Source organism: Zootermopsis nevadensis, unplaced genomic scaffold (assembly GCF_977971745.1).
Source record: "Zootermopsis nevadensis isolate Lab colony 2312 unplaced genomic scaffold, Znev_1.0 Znev_ptg000021l, whole genome shotgun sequence".
Lineage (NCBI taxonomy): Eukaryota > Metazoa > Arthropoda > Insecta > Blattodea > Termopsidae > Zootermopsis > Zootermopsis nevadensis.
The window spans coordinates 21163331-21186665 of NW_028259153.1; the positions used below are offsets into that span (position 1 = coordinate 21163331).

Sequence of the window (23335 nt, forward strand, 5' to 3'; positions counted from 1 at the left end):
ATAATTATCTCGGCATTTTCATGGAGTGTGAAAAAGTTAGGATAGATGCTCTCTGAGGTCAGAGTTGAACCTAGGGATACAAAAATACGATGCAGGAATATTCTTCGCTTAAACTGGACGTTAGGTGAGGATTAGTGCAGTTGAGAAGTAGCCTCTGTGGTTCGGAGCTGGGAAACTATGACGCAATTTGAGAGAGAGAGAGAGAGAGAGAGAGAGATACAAAATGCTTCAGAATTGTAAGGGATGCTGCGAAACAGGTACAGTAGCGGATAAAAACACGACAGCCGAGGCGTGATAATTCAGCGACATCACGAAGAATAAGTGGGAAAGAGTTAAAGTCGCATGGTCCAGAACACGCCCCAGCTACAGGGGCTAGACTATACAGAGAAATGGAGGAGGGAGGACAAGTAGTGATGAAAACTGGATTAAAAGAGAAAGACAAATAATTCGGACGTAGTGAAAGGAGGACGGAAGATTAAAAGAACGATAAAACGTACGAGGAAGAAGAAATGATTTGCTCCGTGCTTCCTTGCCTGCCGTCTTCACCTAACTGGGATGGGGGTGGGGGTGAGAAATGATAGTGGGGCAGGGGGAAGGTACAGTGTTCCAAATTGGTCCACAGCTAGACGACAAGATTCTTCTTTTCTTCTCTCTATATAACTTTCTTCTCGATGGGTTTGTGTGGGGGTGGAGAAGAATTCGAAAGGTGAGGGAAGGGGGGCCAGGAACACGCTTCTGTTCCTTCCCTTTTGTCTCCAGTCTTATCTTCTTTTATCCTCATTCTCATTACCTCTCCCTTCTGAACTGCTCACCCTCTTAACTATCGATGCAAAACTCTTATAACTGCTTTAATGCTTCAGATTTTCTTTTGTTATCTGTAAATAATGGATATGAAATTCAACATGGCGCAGGGCGCAATGAATGGCGCGCTATGGAGACTGTTAATACAACTCTGTGGATAATAACTTCTTTTAATTCAAGAATCTTTAAATCAATAACATATTTGAGTACCGTACAGTACTGACTGTCTACAACTTCAGTTCTTATAACAAAGTCGCACTGTCTTCTGGGATGTTGCGCCGTGTACCCTGGTACGCACAGACGGGCGTTTCAGAAGCTTCCACTGCCTCTGAAACGTCAGCCGATATATATATATATATACCAGACTTCAAGGTGCGACATTACAGAAGACAACTTCACATACACATCAGAACCTAAAATTATCACCTAATTTTTAATAGCACTGGACATTTTCATCTTGCCTGTAATGATTGACGAATTTACGTTGTATAGATCATTGTAAATCACAGTAATATTCTGTGCTAAAAACTGAAGGGAAATTTGCGTTATTATTTACGGCACAAAGGAAATTGAACTCTAGAAAGAAAGGAGAAACAAATGAAAGAAAATAGGTGAATGTCGAGGACTCGAAATAACTTCTCATATGTCATTCATGCACGAAAACGCCTATTCGCCCCTCCCGGCCGCGTGTCACGTGTCTGCTACTTGCTTGCCGCGCTTATACGTCACTACGCATTCTATAAGGGATCAATTATCACTTTGATCCTACTGTACGTCACCGAAGCCCCTCTTTCCCTCCGCCCCTCCTCGCTACATAAAAGCATTTCCTGATTCCCCCCTCCTCCCTTGTGATCCTAACCCCTGACCCCAACCCTTCACTCCAACATGCTCCATTCTAAACCGCCCCAGATAAATCTACATTGGGGAAGTCTGGATTCTGAAACGGCTTACAGAAACAATAGTAAAATATACCGGTAGGAACAAAGATTAAATCTGGTTCTGACATCGGCATTTGTCTCATCCTAAAACGAAACTACCTGTACTCCATTCTGTGCACAGTGTAGGAGGCAAGTACAGTTGAGATATTTTGTTAGTGGTTAGTGTTTAATGGCACTAATATCTTAATCCTGCATGCAGCTTTCCTTAAAGTTTAAAGGCTTGGGCTACTCATTTATTAACATTTCTGTCAAAACACTTAAATGCACTCTCCGGACTGTGAGTGCTTTAAACAAAGTACCTTTACCCAGAGACCAACCGCGTTCTGGATCAGAGGCGAAGCACCTGAGGACCGAGGGCTATCTCACGTCTCGTGGTGGCTATGACGATTAACAGGGGAGGACCGAATAACTGAGAAAAATCCGATCTAGCTCCGTTTTCGATATTGAACTCAAGTCTCCGCGGTGAGGAGCCACCGTCTAGCCATGGGTCCTACTACATCAATTAACTAAGCTACGCCGTGTTACCACGTAGACTGCAGGTAATTAATTCGTAACAGCGCAGTTCTGTTGTTTTGTTTGAACGTCGCAAATAATATGACGGAAATCGATGAGGACTGACATGGCTGGGAGCTCTGATTTAATCTACGCAAACATCGATCCACGAGACGGGACAGCTGTGTCAGAAAAATGGCTGAATGACTGAGGTTCGATTACCGACGAGGGGAACTGCATCTACGCCGTTTCTATGGCTATATCAGTCTCCTTTATTCTACGCATATCACATTAAAGTAAACTTCAGTAATCGGACGAAAAATACAGAACTGCTCAGAAAAGATTCGGTGTCATGGAAAAAGTTTACGGGGCGTTCTCGTGTGTTTCGGAATCTTCAGTGTAAGCCCGTGTAGCACTTCTTTTCCAACAGGAAAAGAATATCAGCACAGAAATAACAGTATCGCCGTACTCCATAGGCAACTTCTCCTACACATCTGTACAGCAGGTAACAAATCGTATTTGGAAAGGTGCTTTTTCCAGCAAAATAAGGAGACATTAATTAAATGTACTATAGTGTTATCAAGCTGACCTTTGTACCAGAGACGTATTGTTCTCATTCAGAGTAAAGTCCTTATTTTAAATTTAGCGAACTTTTTACTTCAAATTGTTAAGTGCAGTGCTATATATGAAATATTATTACCTCTGATCCCAACATTTAATGTGACACGTACCTGAGATGCCTGGTAAGATTACACACCATGAGTTACGTGATTATAAACCTGTGGCTACAGCTCTCTTCAGTGTTAAGTACAACCTTAAGACTTAATTGCAACCCATGTTATCTAAGCAGCGATTAATCTAACTCCATAGAGCAAGAGTCCTTCTGGAAAAGCTAAGCATCTGTTACCTCGATTAAAATATGGATTAAAAATAATATACCTCGTATTTCAGAGAACCGGACACAAGTAAAATTAACCTAATTATTACAACTCTGAATTTCACTTGAACTTTGCCACATTTTAAAGGGTTTTATTACGTATTTTTACACCATAAATTTGCCCTGTTTGATTTTATACGTTGTATTTTAAATATCGTAAACAATGTTTTCACTAGTTTTTGCATAGCCAAACATTTTCCTTAGACACAACGTCGTCTACTTTCAACTTTACAGTTTCTCCCCCCCCCCCCCCTTGTCATAATCTCTTTGTTATCTGCGTCTTCACTTCGCCCTTCGTTTTTGAAAGCAAAACTCCTCCTTCCACATCATCATCTTTATTTAAAATTTAATTTTAACAACTTCACTTACCGCAGTCTTTAAGTACCTTAAGCCTCGTAGCTGAATGGTCAGTTTTATTTAGAAATTTTGTGCCGCTAAACACAGATAACAGATGGGGTAGCGGTCTCGTAATGAGCAAGTTTTGTACTTTCTCGTCTCTCTCTCTATCTAAGAGACGAAACTTTTCCTACAACCTCGTGTGCCAATGTAAGGCTCTTTGCGGAGGAAACAGAGCATTAACGAAGCTAGAAGCTTAATGAGGGAGAAGGGACCTCGGCTGGAGAACTGAAGCCGGTTGTCATAACAGGGAGAATTCTTATTTAATGTCCCAAGACAAGGAGACAGAAAGACTCACTTAGCGCACGATCTATTTATATCGGAAGTTCGCACATCGACCTGGACATGATAACGATTATGACACACGAATTAGCGGTCAGCAGCTCAAACAGCAGAGCATCGAATAAAAGAGTTCAAAAATCATGACTCGGAAGGGACATGGAAGGACGCGATTGTGACGTAATCTAAGGTACTACTTCAGCACATGCCTGAAGGTACTAAGGAAACTCACGAAAAATTCAATTAACACATCCGGACTCTGAAAACAATTCAAAATGGATACGAAATTTAAAACGATTCGTTCATCTTCGTAACCCACGGTTACCGGACGCACTGCCGAGTGGAGAATCTGTGGAGCTACTCCTCCACGCCCTCATACATCTTCACTGAGTCTCCACCTTTCATATACGGGCAATCCTTTGCAGCACTTACGTACATTATTGTAGCTATTAGTGCAGGACCCATAGGAATGCCATTATTGAATCTGATCGCCCCTTGCGGTGATCAATATCGCAACCATGGGCGTGGCTGACGTCACAGCAGTGTTCCCACCTTGACACACGCACAGTGGATATCCTAATAGAACAGTGTTTCAGTGTCCTGGAATATCGTTAAAAGATTTGCGAGACCAAATTAATGGGCGGTTCAGGCACAGAATGCCTAAAATATTTATCGATGCTGAGGGGTCCTTCGTAAGCTGGCAGTAGCTTAGATAGCCAGAAATTCCCCGCATTTTATGAAGCCCGAATCCATTATCGAGTTCATGCCCCTGTCGGATGAATCTATTCACAAGTCTCAACAACCCACTGAAGACCAAATTAAATTTAATACAAGACAAAGAAAAGTTAGTCACATCCTTGTGCGATGTAATATCACTGTCGATGATCGACTTTTTTCTTTAACGAAAGCGTTCCTGAAGATGGCAGTCATCCGCCTTATTTTCTATACGAAAAGTAACACTGTACAGACCTCTCTTAATCTACAAACCGAATCATTAACCAGACTAAGAAAATATTTCCTTTCCGTGTTTTATACAGATGTTTTTTCTCCTTTTTTGACGTAAATACGTCTACATTTTAGGGTCAGTGTCATTCGGCGAAAAGTGAAACGAAAAAGTGTAACTGCATTGTTATGTTACCTTGGAAACGTCAATTGTTTACTCGGCATTGGTGTTACCTATAAAACATTACATTACATTCAGCTACCACAGACCCATCTTAAGCGTAACTAATTCAAGTTAAATAAGCAAAGTCTTAATCAAACTTTACTCAATTGTAAAGCATGTATAAAGGAAATATTTAGAATAAAAGCCAATATATAAACTTCCTTTCCGTATAGACGTATTTACGTCAAATTCTCCGGAACTTTGGTTCCACTGACTCCTTTTTGTCTTTCCGTCTATTCTACAAGCAAGATGTACCCGCCTGATAAATCAACATGGAAGAAGACCAAGGCAAGGGAGTGATAAAGGAGATGAAAATGAGGTTGTGAAAGAGAAACCGAGCAAAAGCTAAGGAATGATTTGTACCTCCCCCAGCCTTCTGAGCTCTGAGCTTTCCTAAACTATCCTGGGGTATCAGGAAATTACATTTCGTTGCGTTCGAAAATCGCCCCCCGACCGTAAAGGAGCTGGGTACCTGTGCCCTGGTAGAGCACAAGGCAGCTGCTGGCTGGTCCATTCGTTATGTTGAAGGCTGGTTCAGCTACTTGCATCGTAACTGCCCTTAACTACGTTCGCTTCATAAAGCTAATGGACACACCCCTTCACTCCTCCACCTTCGAAGTTCTAGGCGCCTTCTTCGGGAACCTATTTGCGAACTGAATGTTGTCTGTAGGGGACAGCATCTATTACATCCTTCCAAATCCTTACCCACTCACATTCAAGAAATTCTCATTCGATGTTATCAAATGTCTTCAATGGATCACAACTTTTGTGTTAGATAGAATTAAGTCAAACGTAATTTGTACTGATTTAAGCACCAAAGAATTAAGAGGCGATAATGCAGCGGCCTGCAAAAACACACTTAGGTTACACTGCCTCCTCTTATAAATTATTAAATAATCTGGTAGGAGGTATAAATAGTCGTGGCGTATTTTAATTTAACAGCGGTCACACAGCATAGCATTTTACGAGGTGATAACGAATAGCAATGCATATAGATTGGTAATGAGGACATGACGTTTCCTGAGGTGTCCTCCAACAGGCATACCAACCTAACCGGCAATAAAATCCCAAGGACTTCTGTGTGCATCAGGTCCTTGGTAAAGTAATCACCACAACAGACGGCGAAAAACAGAGAAAAACTCTTATGTATTCCAAAATATATTTTTCACGTTATCATTTCCTTGGTCCGTTTGCAAAAAAGCTGCTGTCTTTTTATGCGTTTCCAATTGTTCTCTTCGAAGTGAAACAGCAGTGAAGTTACAAAATATATCAGCATTGTTTTCAAAGCAACTATGGAAATAACTCAACCATTTTCGACGCACCGTGAAAATGTCAGGCCAGACCTTCAACTACAATAATGAAATTCCAGTAAGCTCCATCTTCCTCCCTCTCTCTCTCTCTCTCTCTCTCACTATCTTTTTTCTCCACCAACCCTCATTCTTTACCGCCCCATCCCACCCTAACCGACGCTCACTAAACACGGAATGCAGGAGGAAAATATAAATGTGCCAATAAAATGCACCTCAGCCCACCGCGAGGTTTTGGGATATGCGCACGGAACCATATTGGTTATGTTCAGTAACTTCACCTAAACCTCTACATAACTGCCTTTCCATTTTTTAAATAATTGTTTTGCTTTCCCGCAGATGGCACTCAAGTACGATATTACACAAATAAATGTTTTATCAGACTTTTTTTGAATGATTTTTTTTTTTAAAAAAAATACGCATTTAGTATATACTGCATGAACAATTTAACGGCGGGTAAACCATTTTCAAACCAGACTATCTTTATAATTTAATTCGAGACGGTGCGATCCATATTTTTCATTACAGAATTTAATTAGACAGGCAAAAAAAAGTCAGTGAGAGTGTGAGTCTAACAACCACCACCGAGATCCCGGTTTATGTGGGTGCTTGCTACGAGAATTACAAATTAATTTCTACTGATTAATTCCGCTCCCGAAGTAATTTGGGACCATCATACGTGAGATCATAAAATGCAGACATTTTGTCACTCCACATAATAAAATCCATCAATGGAAGGGTGTCGTATAAGAATAAAAATTTGAAACGAAATTAAAGTGGTCGTGGCCTAATTTATCTCCTCCGCTGTTTATCTTCAGACACTCCCGTCTCTATATGATCTTACCGTCTAGAACAGGTGTAGCCAACCCGCGGCCCGCGGGCCGCATGTGGCCCGCCTTGAACATTTTTCCGGCCCGCGAGATTCATCACACTTTTACAAATTATATTTATTTTATAATGATTATCATTATTATTATATTATCTATGTTTACATGTAAGAATAATAGTAAACACAATAATAATAACTCATTATGTTTCAATTTTTCACTCCAAAAAAATGTCTATAGTGTATCTAAATCTAATATGGGGATATATAATTTTATATGTGGCCCGCGGAGTTATGATGCATTTCCAAAGTGGCCCGAAAGATCATTTGGGTTGGCTACCCCTGCCCTAGAGAGTGTGTGTGTGTGTCGATTATTACTAACATTATTAAATAGAAACACAAGTTATGACTGCACTGAGAACGGTACATATATTTTACATAGCTTTCATTTTTGCAGAACTACTTGTTGTGAAACCTCCTCCCGTGGAAAAGAGAACACCTTTTAATATGACTGCGCATTTCCTTCCAAATCCCTCTCTACCACTCACACAGCCAACCGTGCAGAGCCGCGTCTTCTAAAAAACCCCGCACGAAAGAAATGCCTCGCGCGCACATTTTCCATTCCCCTTAATACCAACCGTACAAAGACGAAAAGCAGTCGGATCTTTTGAAGAGGGGGTGGAGGGGGGTAGGGGGTGAATAAAGGCGGACGAGGGGGATGCTGATGCTGGGAAATATTCTGCTCTTCCAGCCGTTTGACCTTCCTATATTCAAGCCCTCAACTACGAGTAATATTTGGACTTTTACATGTCTCTTGAATTGGAGATTTTTCTTTTTAAGGTTCTGTAGTTTCACGTTTTCCTTATACCCACCCCTCACCCCACAACGTTCTATGAGACCTTCTGGTTATCAAGTCAAAGACGTGTTGCAAGTGGTCTAAAAAGTTGGCCAATGATTTCCAAAGAGACGACGAACTTGTCTTTCCGAAATCTCCCCCCCCCCAAAAAAAAGACGCACTTCAACATCAAAAATGCCGGAGAAATTATAATAATTGGAGACGCTGCGAACTGAGTCCAGTCGTCGAAAGAGATCGCTGTCTTCCCGACCCCTGATTAACCTCGACTCCCCTAGCAATGAGCCACGTTTAACGCAAAATGACCCCCGACGACGATACATTTTAAGAAAGTGTTAATTTTATTCATTTCACTCCTGTACACGCCATGAAACTTCAGTCAGCAACGTAACCGGGCGACCGTGGTTAGATTACCGGGAAAGACATTGGACCCAAACAGCCTTCCTTTCAACGATTACCGGGGGGACACTTTCCCAGGGTTAGTCAATTCGTCTTGAAGATGGAGGCAGTGAGGAGCACCGAAACGTCTGCACTACAGCTTAAGATTTATCACAGAGAAACAGAATCCGCCACTGTGGATCCTCCGTGGACCCAGAGTTTTAGGACGGCACTTAAAATCCAATCAATGAATGTGTTAATTAAGAAGAAAGGTGACCTCGTGATCGAATCCGACAAGCTTCAAGAGTACTTGTCAGCCACGATCAAACTTCGCAGACGCGGCGGCTCGTTGCGTTTTATGTCCAATATTCAGTGTCCGTCCGCACCAAACGAAAGAAGAAGAAGAAGAAAAAGAAGAAAAACTAAGCTAACCTAACCTAACCTAACCTAACCTAACCTAACCTAACCTAACCTAACTTAACCTAACAGGATCAGACTCGTACGTTATCTAGCGGATGTATCATAAACTACTACATGTAATGTTTATGATCTCATTACCTCGCGGCGCGAAAACTGTTTTATTACGTCAAACCATTTCACAGGCCGACGGAAGTCTCAACACTTAAATACGACCATCAAAACGACGTCATTCACTTTATTAATATGGCTTCTGCGACATGTTTCTTCAAAGATCGTATGTAAACATTTTCCTAACAAAGATGCGTGTTACGATATTTAATGGCGATGAACCAGCTGATAAAGTTGTGCTCCACCGAGTCTACGTGGCTGAGTAAGAGATTGTGGATTATTTATACAATTCAGCTAGAATTTTTAGTACGTCCAAAAGACAGAACTGTGTTAGTTTGACTTATTATCCAATAATTCTTCCTTCTACATTGCGTTTACTGATAAACCAGAAGGCAGTTGTCACAGGGGATTAATTCTCAGCACCTCTTAAAACACTGGTTGGTTTCCTCATTGTATTTATGGAGCGATACTTAGCTCGTATCGGAAAATTCTTTCAGGGCTTTACGATGCATTTCCTGCCGGGAGCTGGGCAACGACAGTTGCGTTCCGATTTATCATTGAATGTATTTTAACTGACCACACCCATTTTCTTTCCCCGCTCAATGTTACCACACAGCTCACTGTTTAAGTTCTGTATAAGAGTTTTACTCTGACGGTGTTTTGAGAACGCGCCGTTGAGGGCCCCCAGACTTGTTTTATATTCTATTTAACGACGCTGTCACAAGCACTGACTATGAAGCATTAAGTCCAAACACAACGAAGAGGAAATTGTCAGTACAGCCGAGACTTGAACCGGGGGCCACCCCAATACGAAGCTTCTGTTAAAAGTCATGACACCGACGTGCAGAGATAAATGTAGGAGTCTGTGTGACCACACACTGCAGCAATAACCGAAAGTCAGACAGTGCATTCCACTGTAGTAAGAGATCGTTCATGGATGAAGCGACTTCAAGTTCGCACGTAACGCCGGACTGCGTATGCCAGTCGATACCGAAGCTGGTGTCTATGGCAACCATCTAGAGGACCGCGCCCTCCCTCGCAATGCCACCGACACTCAACTAAAGGGAACAGACTCAGACCTGCGGAAGTTCGGCACGTGCTTCGTTATTTCGAAAACCCACCACATCTACCTTTAAATAACTGTGAAAGAAACACTCTTGTTCTGTCGTAATGCCTTGTTCTGGCGTTTACCGCAAATGCTGAGGGGGAAATATAGTTGCTAACCATCTTACTACGAATTTCTTCGACATTTCTTCTTTCTTTTATCGCATATTTTTCCCATCTAGCGGTAAAATAAATATCTACGGCACTTAAGAAAGTCGTGTCTACGTCACGCAAGCCTTAAAGGTTTATAGAGATTGTTTACGTTATGTCATGAATCCTTTTCAGTTCTAGAGGTCATGCTGTGTCGACATAAATGGAAAGTTGGTCATAAATAGGGAAAAATATTAATCCTTTCAAGTCGAAGCTCGTATAAATTACATTTAAGAATCCAGTCCGTACCGCAAAGAAAACACAACACTTCACCATTACGAAGATCAACTGGTTTACCCTTTGAAGCCTACGCTCGTCTAAATAATATTAAAGAACTTAGTCCGTACCGCGAAGAAAACACAACACATCACCATTACAAAGATCAAATACTTAATAATCGCAGTTTACACCGAGAATCACGCGAGATAAAAAAAACAAATTTATTGGTTGTAAAGGCAGCCAGGTTTTAAAAACGGCAGGGCCTTGGTCTATTTAAAGTGAATATCCCGAGAAGTCACGGAACTTCAGGTCTTCCGACCAAAATTCTGTGCTCATTTCTCGTTGTGTGGTAAGAGAACACAGTACGTCAGTGGTAAGAACATAGGTCCATGTTTACGGAGTTTTCATCAACATGGCTGGACCCCCTGCTATGTTCTTAAAGGAAATAGAGGGCTAAAGTCACACTAGACATCTAAACGCTGGATAAACGATGTGAAAATTAAAAGAGAGCTTTAAAATTAATTAGAATCTGATCACGGCACCAATCGCGTATAAGAAAGTCGACCAATTTCTACCAGACTACACAGCGTAATATCATACTCGCCACAGTGAAAACCAAAAATCTCACCTTATTTATATTGTTTTATATTTGCCTACGTACGAAACCGCCTTTTATTCTAGTGGCAAGAAAGGTTAAAAGTGCGTGAGAACAAATCTGTGGACCTACGACAGATAAAATGACAAGATGACGGCGAAATCAGCCTTCACCAAATGTTAACCTGGACACTCGGACGGGTAGGTCACGTTACTTCGTCGGAAAACCTGAAGAAAGGACCCTAGATTAGAGACCTAATGTTACAGTCCTTTATACACAGTGAAAGGATGCTGGTCGCATCTGGATTCAACAAAGCCCGGTGCAGGGCTTTTGTGATAACGGCAATGAATCCTAATGCTTCATGGTTGGATGGGGGGGGGACTTCTTGGGCAGCTGAGCGACTCACCTTCGCGAAGGCCCTGATCTCGAAGCCAGACTAATCATCATTTTAAAAAAATTGGTGTCAAGGTCTTGAGCAGATAATGTGCAAATGTCGTTTTGACTGTAAGAAGCCGTCCCGTGCCTGGTTTATCTTAGAAGCCCAAGGTGACGACGATAACATAGAAACTGTGGATGAGGGACAACTCTTCTCAACTTCTGGTGTGAATCTCAAAGTGCAGTTTGCAGCTGCATGACGAGTAACCCCACTTCTCGTCGGGTTCAGCGCCAGAGGAAGACAGAATCTCCAAACGACTGGTCGCTAGGCAACCGAAGTTTGATCCCCAGGATCCCCCTGTATCCCCTCCCCATCGGCTTCCCTTCACAACCCCTCATGCCCCACTGACTAACACCCCCACAGACACCTTCCATCTGGAACCCTGTCAGAGCTACAAGGCAGGAGCTCTTTGCTAGGGGTGCCAAATTCAAAATGTCACCAACAAAAGCGTATATATAATCCTAGTGACGTGTTGGGGGGGGGGGGGGTGATGCGACGTACTTGATAAAATCACGAGGCCTTACAAAACTGGGTACATTCAGGGGCTGGAAGACTTGGTTAACTGTGTATTGGGTTCAAATAGAAGGGTCACATAGCATCGAAAAATTTGAAACGACTATCACGAATAGACAACAGGTTACAGATTTGCAAGGAAGCGGTCGTGGGCTATTTTACACGTGATATCCACGTATTTTCGTGCTGGACCTGAGAGAAAGTGACAGAATGCTAACTCTTTTAATTAAACATCTGGAATTGCGCAGAAAGAAGGATACAGCTCCCTCATTATGTGCTACTTTTTACATGGGCTTAAGTATTTTGTACGAAGAATTTACAAAAATAGAACAATGTGTTTTTATTAACAAGCGGGTAATCTGTCTGTGTATGCTCACATTCTGTACCGTGGAGAGACATCTGTTTGGACAAACTTACCTCGACAGACCACCATAATTTCAATTTACGTCACCATAAGACTTGTAATTGTCACTATTACAAGAGAAGTGCAAGTCCTTTAACAGAGATGATGAAACTCGGTTGAGCTTTTAACTTCGTGAAAGTCTATTAGAAATATCCGACAAGCACAAAGCTTGATCTCACGATATGGGAACAACGAAGCATCAACTCGGCATTACTCGAATGGGTATTCTGGGGAGCCAAAATGAGTCATTAGCTTCATAGCACATCCAAACGATGTTGAACCACAGCCATTTTGAGCTGCAAATGTGAGCCCGCTGCTGCCTTGGCATTATTTCTTAATGTCACTGTTCGTCATTACCAACAATGATGACTAAATTCCCTCATATACTGATAAAAATATCCACAGTTCTCGGATATCATAGAACGTAATTATCACTTACAATGAAAAGAATAAGACACTGGGATATCAATGAATATGGAAATGAGTTAAAATTTAAAAACCAAAATAAAGTTTAATTTGACAGCAACAATAAATCCCAATTATTGATTGCAATCAAAAACCTAATGCACAGAAAGGCAACATATTCTGTACATAATGTATATCTCGTATTATGTTTTATTCATAAAACAACTTTCTACTAGACGCATGTCAAGTCATAACTACGTTCACTAAATTTTTCGTAGTGTATTATGGGCCTTTACCACCAATTTACAACTCAGTGTATGGCTTATTATTAAAACTTAGATATTTAAATATTTGTTCTTAACTTCGGTTCAGATAATATTCTTGAAAATGGATATACACTACTGCCAACAAAAAGGCTAGAATATTAAAGGACAAACTGAGAAGCAGTCACTTTTAACAACCCTTTTAAAATTCATTTCAACGAAACACGCTTAAAAAAATTGTTTGTTGGAAATTGGATTTATGTTTGTGATGTTCGTAGTAAATTCATAAGTAATCTAATTATCTTCAGGTAAATTTCATGTTATAAACTCATTTGATACGATTTTCCTACTTTATAAACACACCTGAGAGGGTAATATTTTCAGCGGGGCAGGAGTCCAAATAATATTAGAATCCCCAAATAGTTTTGTGTTAATACACAGCCAACTTGCGCGCCTTAACTATATAGTGTCGAATGAGAGAATTATAGCGAAAAGTGAATTGGAAACAACGCGGTAGTGGCCTATTTTAAGGTACTACTCGGGCATTTCCCTGGAGGGTGTGAGAAAAACCACGAACACACATAGCCGAGATTTAAACCCGGAATATCTGTTACGCTTGTAGTTGTCATGACAACTACTGTTCACTTCAGGGGTAAAAGCCGGTCTCTGTTGATATTAGTTTACCGACGTTTCAGAGATGCTTGCAACGTTCATGATCAGGGCACATTCTTAACATTAAACCGAATTTAAAACTGTAATTTATTTAGTAACAATTCTTTACTGTCATTTCGTGTATTTAGATGAATTTGGATACAATAATTATTGGTCTAACCCTACAAACACCTGGCATTTAAAACATTACGCCTGTATTTGAAGACATATTTAAATATGTTCACGTTGATGAAATGATATTACTGCTGTAGCGCGGTAAACAACTTTGTATTTAACCCAGTTCGTATAAAACGAATTAATTTGCTCGCAACAGATTATAAACATCTAGAAGGCACTGAATGCTATCGAACGAGATTGGTAACACTGCTTTCAGTGTCCATCTGCAGTGACCATTATTACTGAAAATCCAATAGTGCGGATAACAGATATCTTATTAGGACTATCCTATACACGAATTGAACAGCAATCTAGATGGCATTGAACAAACACGAATTTAGTAGATAACAAATGGACTATTATGTTAGGATCTAGAAAGCAGTGAGCGTCACTGAACTGCAATAGCTGAGAACTATAGCGTTAAGAGTCCATTCTGCAGAGAATCTAGATGGCAGTGAGAGCACAGTTCATGGTAGCTGTTGTGTTCATTAGATGCCAACATGGGCGAGCGGGTTAGCAAACAGCAGTGCCGGTTAGAAGCGATGCTGACTAGGGCGAAAGGGAATGCGAGGCAGAGGTGAGCAAACAACGCAGAAGCAGAGAGAGAGCAAAGTGACAGCGGACAGAAACAAAAATGTACCAGCGCATGGCAGAGAGGGTTTTAAATTAATTTAAACACATTCACAGACCAAAACTTAATCGTTCATGTGGCAGAGAACGGCAAAGTGATCTGCGAGTGATTAAGTGGGAAAGAACGTGTAAAGAGGCGATCGTGACCGATCTTAAGGTACTATCGCAACTCTGTTTCGTATTCTGGATGTTACGAGTACAAATGTTTTCCTTACAGCCTCAAATACTGAGTTTAATCGTATCTTCTGAAACCTTCATTCTCGATTTTAAAACAGCCACTGGTATGTAATACAGATTTAGTTGGAAAAAAATTATGAACGTGTGTGTGTGTGTCCTACCTTTCAGGACTACGTGGTTCAGATCTTGGTGTTGGACCAACGGACCGAAGATTTTCATAGGTTTTCTTCAAGAGTTTCCTCCTTCGATACAGATGAATGGCGGTAGATCTGAAACAGGTGACAGATGTTTTCTTACAAATCCTTCCAGATTAATTAATACACTTATCCTGTGCCATATGTCATTCCACGATTCTAAACGTAAGGGTTAACTATATTAGTGTTAAATGATATGTGAAGATATTATGAACAGTGATGAGGTAAGGATTCAGGTGTAGATGGTTGTGGCCTATTTGAAAGCAGTTTATATCTGGAAATACTGAGGGGAACACAAGCAAATCCACAGACAAGATTCGAACAGAATATCTCTAGAATACAAGTCTGAAATCTTACCACTAGAGACACCTGAACGGCAGTGGCGAATTCCGGTATCCACATTTTGGAAATGAAATGGGTCTCGGTGCTTCTAGCGACATCGCCCTCCGGCATTTTCCGCTGAAATTCCCGGATGATTTTAAGACGAGTGTGTGTGTGTGTGTAGCAATTAAAAACACTGTCGCGAAACATCGACGCGGCTTGCGGCATCCAAGGTGAATGACAAAGATACACACCCCTGTGTACAGCGAAGCGCTGTGTCTACTTGCACAAGTTAATTGGCACAGTCACAAGAAGAGAAGTTTTGTTTAGTATCATCGTCATCCACACGAGATGATGACTGATGATTCCGAGAGTCTGCTAGTACTTGTTTTCACAAGGACTTTTTTTTTTTTGTGAAACGATTATCAAAATCAATTCACGAAGATTAGACCTTTTAGGTTCGTGATAGTAAGTAAAATTTAAGGGCATTTGGAAACTGAATTCCGAGTAAAATATCAGTACTTGAAAGAGATACTGAGATACAGCAGCGTTGCTTATGCAGGGCTGTGAAGTCGGTACTAAGGTCCCCGACTCCGACTACTTCATAAGAGCTCAATATGTTTAAATCAGGGTAAATCTACTAGAATGGTAAATGGCACCTTAAGAGATTTCATCACCACCACGTGAATCACCAGCTTACATTTTAGACTTGTAATCTATATTTAAATATACGTCTAATGGTTATTGCAGAAATCGGTTGATTTGTAGACAGTCTGAATTCTTGAGGTACCGGAGCCAAAGTTACAAAGCATTATTCCCACCCCACGTGGCTCAACGCGTCTTTGAATCTCCCTAAGCTCACACGGTATAGAAATTTTTCCTAAGATTCTATATCGAGGTCGGAGTCGGTACTAAGATCTCCGACTCCGACTCCACAGTCCTTTGTTAATTTATTTGTATCTGCGGAACACAAGCATCAATAAATCTAATGACACAGTAGTGAAGACAATATTTTACAAGAGGAATAAATTGACGAGTTCACTGATAACGATTAGAGAGTTATAATTAACAGATTTCTATGTTTTCCGGGGATTGGAATTTATTTCTTCCAACGGGCCCGACTGACTAACTTGCTGACCTGACGATGGAAGCAGCAACAAGTTTCGAAACGTACTTTGGTTTTTAAAAGAAGGCGAAATGAAATGTCCACGAATATGAATCAGCTTAATGAGTACTTAAATAATGAAGAAATGAGCGGAGGACAACATTTTCAACACTGCTTGTAGTAAGCACACGGACGTAAAACGTTATTCGTTATTTATAATTTGTTAATCTAAAAACAGAGTTTCCAAGTTCTATTAACTTTTATACAAGAAGTCGCTGGGAAATCCCAACTCATACGGCTTATTTAATTTCCCGTGTTCCCATTTTTCTGTGTCTGGAAAGCTGCTGGAGAATCAAGGTGGCGGTGAGCGAGACTTCGTAAATGAAACAGCCTTGTCGCGCCATGCAGTTACACTCAAAGAGACCATGGGTGGAATTATTAACAGCTGTGAGCACGGGAGACAACATTATAATGTGTTATTTCACGACTACGATGTCCTCGTATGGGAAAATAAAATATACAGGACTAGTCTAAATAATGTTCCCGATTTGAAACACACGTTATTCACGTTTAATGAAATTCAGATGCACAAAATTGGTAAATAAAATATTAAATTGCCACCGAATTTTAAAAAAATAATGTAAAGACTTTTACACGACATTACAAGGCTCTCAATGTTAAATCTCTTGTACCGAAGCTTTCGACATTTTGCATTCCGCTAGTTTGTCACTCGTAAGATGGGTGACATGTCTTTAATTCTGACGTTCATTTATGTAAGAGACTGAAAATAACTCGATGGAATTCTCAACAACTACTTCAGACCCCCCCCCCCTCTCTCTCTCCCCTCTTTATTCAGCCACATCCAAACTCTTTTTAGCTTTCCTCAAGGACTAAGAATAAGGGGATTCCTGCCTACATGCGCACCACCAAGTAACATTTCTAGATTTTCCTTCGTCATCATATTGCTTCTATACACAGATGTCTCTGGCTGCTGCTGTTGTGAGCTGTGCCAGGAAAATTAATGAAAATTTCCATTTCTGAGTGAGCGAATGGCAGAGCAACTGTGGAAAAGTTTAAACTCTAAGAAGCAGCCTGTTTGCAATGAAGCGGTTGCACACACACAGAGAGAGAGAGAGAGAGAGAGAGAAACAGCTGACTTACAACTCAGCCCCGTGAGGTTTTCAGGCTCGAGGTTCAAGTTTTCCACTGCAAAAGATCGTTGCTCAAGAAAATAATTTCGTGCAAGACAGGACCATGCAATGTGTGAGTGTTGTGCATGGCTGGCCAAGTTCTCAGTAACAACGCACTTTATTAGTGCTGCCATCATCAGGAAGCGTTTAGAAACGCTTCTAAATTTGACAAAGGTACAAAATGGATAAAGCATGGGAGTGATTGAGGGGATCAATTTAACGAAATACATTATTATTGAATAAACTAATAAGAAGGTAAGTAAATTCGACTAATTTCACATCGGTTTATAATGGCTCTCCGATTCATACACAGGCTTACTTCTATAGCTCATTGAGGGCGCACGTTTTACACCAACCTACCAAGTCCACAACACGCTAATACTACCATCCACAAGAACAACATTCACCACAATTTTCATTCCTACTTTCCTAAATATACCAAAAGCACACGAAAATTTAGGAGCTAACCTAGAATGGAAGAACCTCTTTCTATAAACATGATTTCAAAATCTCTCCTGTCATAACTTTCTGCAATATTAGCTGACGTACCAGTCGATCCAAGATCTGACGCAGACAAAGTCACTAACTTAAGCGGAAATGAAAACAGGGCGAAGATGCAATATAGATGCTAATCTCGAAGCTGAAACGATATTCCACTATTAGCCTCAAGGGTTGCTTGATGCTGCTGTGTCTCCGCACCCTAACTTTAAGCTCCTACCCCCTTCCTCCCCTCCACACTACACCCCTCACAAGTTGCGGTTACATCCGTGTCCTAAACCCTGTTACCCTTTAAGAAAAGGCTTTGAATTTGGTAAGTAAATGCTATGATTTAACCACCCCTCACTCCTTCGTTTGTTGGTCTCTTATTCCTTTACTTTTGGAAAGTAATTTCCATACTGATCTTACATCTAGCTTTCAGTTCAAACAAGAAAACAACAAATTAATGGTCTAAACGCAGAAAGAACAAGGGACCGTGTCCCGAACAGAGGGTAGATCCAAGATAAAATCATATCGTTGTTAGCGCTGATAATACACGCACTAATTGGAAGAAAGAGAAATGGTGCTTCGCCTCTCTAACGATTAACACAAATAAAAGGACTTTGCTTCTCCCGTCCCTTTCAACGTGCATACCGGATGTTTAAGAACAAAAAAGACCACTAAACTTTATCAAATATTATAAGTCAAAGAAACTATTTCCAGCAGATGAAACAGGCGGACTTAATAACTCCGACTTAGTTGACGAATTCACGATTTATATCTGGCGTCAGAGCTGACTCAACCAGGGGTTAACTTAAATTGTTTAGCCACATTAATCCTTCACAAAACGTTTATAAAATTTAACATTATTTATCGAAAACATTTCAGCGGAGAACTATCAGACTTCCGATACACAATTTACTGTCAGCGCTATAATAATTATACTTCAAGGTCAGTTCCACAACAAAAACGAATCGGCACGAAGGGCCACCGTCAGCGTATCATCACGTAATACGAAACGTCGCTCATTTATAGTACAATGCGTTGATGACGATAAACACGAGCTGTTTTTAAGCCGGGGGGTTTATCTAAATAACATGTAATAATTCGGTCCGTACCGCGAAGAAAACACAACACTTCACCATTACAAAAATCAATTGATGAATGCTATTTAGGGATATAATCGCTGTTTACACTAAGGATCATTATTATTATTATTCAGTGTTCTGTCAGACGACAGGTCCATATGAACAGGATCCTTCCATCCTTTTCTCGGACTGGGACCTGTTCATATACGTTCTTGGCAGATGATCCAGAAGTGGTTTGCCATTGCCTTCTTCTGTGTGTGAATGGGATGCCACGGAGAAACCGGGGAAGCTCCCGGAGGAAAACTCCGTGTTGCCTAGACCACGGCCTTGCCCAACACAAGTTATAAATTCGGGCACCGTCGGGAATCGAACCCGAGACCCCAGGATTACAAGGCCAGCGTTCATAGCAAATACAAAGGGTAATAAATGTTAAAAGGCTTTTTTTATCAGTGTGCTTGAAAAAATTGTTAAAACTTAAAATTAAGACTACGTCGTACTCACACGCATACAACGTTGAAAAAATAAAAAAAAGTCCAGTCTCTATTGGTCTGTTGAAGAATTTAAATTCTGTTCATTATGCAAACTACGAAAATAAACTAAATATAATAAACGCAAAATAATAAAAAAAATCTGACTAAGGCTAAGACGCACAACGAGAAAAAAATATTCTTAAACTCGCGTTTCACCACAAATGCCCCCCTCCCCCTCGTTGCCCCTATTCAAGCCGACAGGATCTCCTCCTGTGTCCTACGCCCCACAAACGAGAAGGGCGAAATCAATAAAAATAATAGAAGCAGAGAGAAGACAACCGGACTGAAAAAGGAACTAGTTTTGTGAATGGGGCTCCATTGTCTCTCTCCTACGTCACTCCAGCAAAAACGGGGCCCGAACGTTTTGCTTGGGGGGGGGGGGGGGGTCCAAATTTTTTCTGGTTATGGGCACTGTGCCCTCCTCGCAAGAATTATGACAGCAACGAACTGATATAAAGATGGGTTGTGGCGCCGTAAAACTTATCGCCCTGATGATGGAAGTATTAAGCACCTACGAAACTTTGGTGAACTCAACTGGTTAACGATGTTTAAGGGAATATTCGATGTTTACACTGAAGATTATAAATACGCCATGGGCAAAATGCTGAGTTGTTGAATGTTAAAGCAGGTGGTACATATATTTACCACCAAGCCTTAAAGTTTTCAATGACAAAGTGGGATACTATCAAGGGGGGGGGGGGGGAAAGGAGACTGGCTTCAAAGCATCTCTCATCATTATCAGACATCTGCCTTTGTTGGAGCAGAGTGGAGATATTCAGAATCTGGTCCATCTGCTGGAAGAAAGATGTTCGCTGTCCATTGAAAATAATGCTGAGTGGGTTGCAGAACCATTTCAGACATTTCGTGTCACTTCGCTGATGGCTACCACTTCGCATCTCAATTCCCAATTCACGAACGGGGGGGGGGGGGGGGGGGGGGGTGTTGTAGGAGAATAAAAAATGACCGCGAGTCACAGAATCTCGAGACAGAAATTTCGTAGATCAACATTAGCTGATATTTTTCAACTCAGTTCCCCTTTCAACCAGTTAAAACAGGCAGATGGCAAATTACTTGTATTTGCGGACCAATGGGAATACAGTAGACTCCCGATTATAAAACTAGGGGTCTATCTGGTTTAAAACGAAATTAGCAATTAGTTGTAAAACCTAGAAAGTTTGAAAAAAGAAAGGAATAAATACGATTCAAATTATTTAACGTACCAATATAAATAAATTGTTGCTAAAACCTCAAGTTTACAGCAGTAAAATTGTATCCGCGCGTTCATATTTTTCTCGCTGATAATCGAATACTTGTAATAACTTTCTCTCTTTGGTCGGCCCAATTTCACTGTCAGCGTGCTAATGCTGCCTGGGCTGAGCAGATTTTACTCAGGAGCAAAGGGTCAGAATCGAGTTCCCATTTGATAGATCGTCTCTTACACCCCTTCTCTCCTCACCTCTAGACTCCACCCCCTCAAAACCGGGGATTAAGGATAGGTCGATATTATTCTCCCAGCATCCCAGTCTGTGAAGAAGAACAGCAGAGACTGCAGCCGACCGAATACGTGGCTTGTCTGACCGAGCTCAGTTATCACCAGGTTCAAAACACAAATACACACATCCATACCCACCTCAGACGTTTTCCATTAAAACTGTCAATGTTACTGGCTGATATCTCTGCAATGAAAGCCACACAGACAGACGTCTGACTGATGCAGTGGTATTGAACCTCGCGGCTGGAAGTATTTTAATAAAATAAGGGAACGTTTACACGATTTAACGTCAACTACAAAATCATTCGCGTTGCGATTAGGCTAAATTAAAATTGGCTGGTATAGGTTTCACCTGAAAGGTACCAACAGTAAGACAAATAATTAATTTAACATAATTTTCAGTTGGCACAAATAAAACTTTTAAATGTTATATAGCAGTCTCAAGACTAAAATTACAAATTGTGATTATGAGATGGTAAAGTTGCGTCATATTGTGATATAATAAATATATATTAAATCTTGTCCGTCTAATCACAATAAATTCTTATTAAATATTAAAATATTATAATAATTAACATTTAAAATATTTTAAATATTTAAAATTTTTAAAAATTAAAATTACAAATTGTGATTAATTTTATTTATGGTCCAACCTAATGGATTAAATCTGTAATCGAAAGAGTCTGATGTCTGATGTTCGAGATAACAAGTGTGACCTCACTTCACGAACACAGAAGTCATATTTAATAAAATATCTGCATCATTCTTTCAGAACGCATTATACTGTGCAGGCAATTGCTCAGGATAGGCACACGTGTTGGACTGTTGTGAACACAGCAAATAACTTCGATTTCCACAGATGGTGAGTAATATATAGACTGGCTGAGCGACTATTAGCTTCTGAAGAGAGACTCAGCTCCGTGCAGTTGGATCTGTTGTTTTCCGTTCCGTTCAAACTGACACGTGTCATTCATTACACGTAACCAAATAAGTTCCTCTAATGTGATTTGCAGCTTTTAGAAAACGCAAACTCAAAAACTAATTATAATCAATTTATCAATTTTGAATTACTCTCGACCCATTGGCTTGTAAGGGTGGCAAAATACCAGCTGCATGCGCCCTTAAATTGATTTGAATTATACTCATAAATGACAGGAGATTCCAAAATTTGTTGTCCTATAGAAGGCGTGGAATGACAAAGTTTCTTTTAAATACGTGTAATTTAATACGTTCACGATTTCAGTTTATACTCGAAAACACGGCAGTGGTAACGATTTCCGCAAAGTGATATAGAAGAAATTTTAATACGCTAGTAAGTTTAATTGATTAAAACTTTTAATTCGCTGATGTGGATAAGACCACAGTAATTTATCCGCTTTGCGTTCTTCTCTGTATTGAGGGTGGGGTGGGGAGTGTATGAACAGGGCAGTTCTCTTGCTTGAACAACAGAAGCAACTTTCTAAAACGGTTTCAGAATTTTAAATGTGCATACGAAATGCAGGCCCTGTTCTGGAGACCACATAAAGCATCATCACCAACCCATAAGCCGTACAATCACACAGTCTGGGGACTTTTAAGCGCAGCTACACACACAAACACTCGGTAAAGTGCATTTCCATCTGCGTTTCTGCAAAGGTAGAAACGTTTTATCCTTTTCATACGAATTGTTGTTGAAACAAGACTTTTACTAAACAAAGAGGTGTTGCACATTGCAAAGAACGTTTCTGGGGGGGCCAGTCCTCCTCTAGGCTCTAAGCCTAGAGGTATGTAACAGAGATTAAAATGTTGTGGCGTACTGCACAAAAGAACCAATACTACTACGCAATATTAGGAAATAATAAACTATTAAATAATATTTTTAATTGATATGGTAAAGTAAAGTTAAGTTTGTCCCACTACACGCCATGTAGGCGCTTGGGGGGAGTGGAGGTATAGCTCCTCTCTTCCTTGACCTCGGCACTAGATGTGGGTGAGTGGTCAGCATCACGCCCCGGCCGGCTTTAACCCCGGGAAAGGACCCATTGGATAGGAGGCCGGTCTGGACGCAGAGGCTAGAGGAAAAATCCTCTGCCCCCGTCGGGGATCGAACTCCAGTCGCCCAGTCCGTAGCCAGTTTAATTGACATGGTACTTTAAATAAAACATCGAACCATTATTACGAAGACGCCGAGTTGAATCGGTTTGCCAGTTTTTGACATTCCGTGTTAATGTGTAAAAAGTATTTCTGAGGCTGCGATATTTCAGCTGCAAAGTCATTTTGCGCATCGGGCCATGTTTGGTAAGCGTTAAAATGTTCACGGAGGGAGGAAACGTCGA

General features: G+C 40.7%; 1 protein-coding gene across 3 annotated transcripts in view; it reads right to left on the minus strand.

Moving 5' to 3' along the window:
• Positions 1–23335, minus strand: part of LOC110830104 (nose resistant to fluoxetine protein 6) — a 133481-nt gene that overhangs the window by 83488 nt on the left and 26658 nt on the right. For all 3 annotated transcript variants that reach the window (XM_087352756.1, XM_087352757.1, XM_087352759.1), the window contains one exon: positions 14785–14892. In XM_087352756.1, the coding sequence (XP_087208882.1) occupies positions 14785–14842 (58 nt within the window). In that variant the 5' untranslated portion in view covers positions 14843–14892. Of the gene's footprint in view, positions 1–14784; positions 14893–23335 lie in introns of those variants that run through there.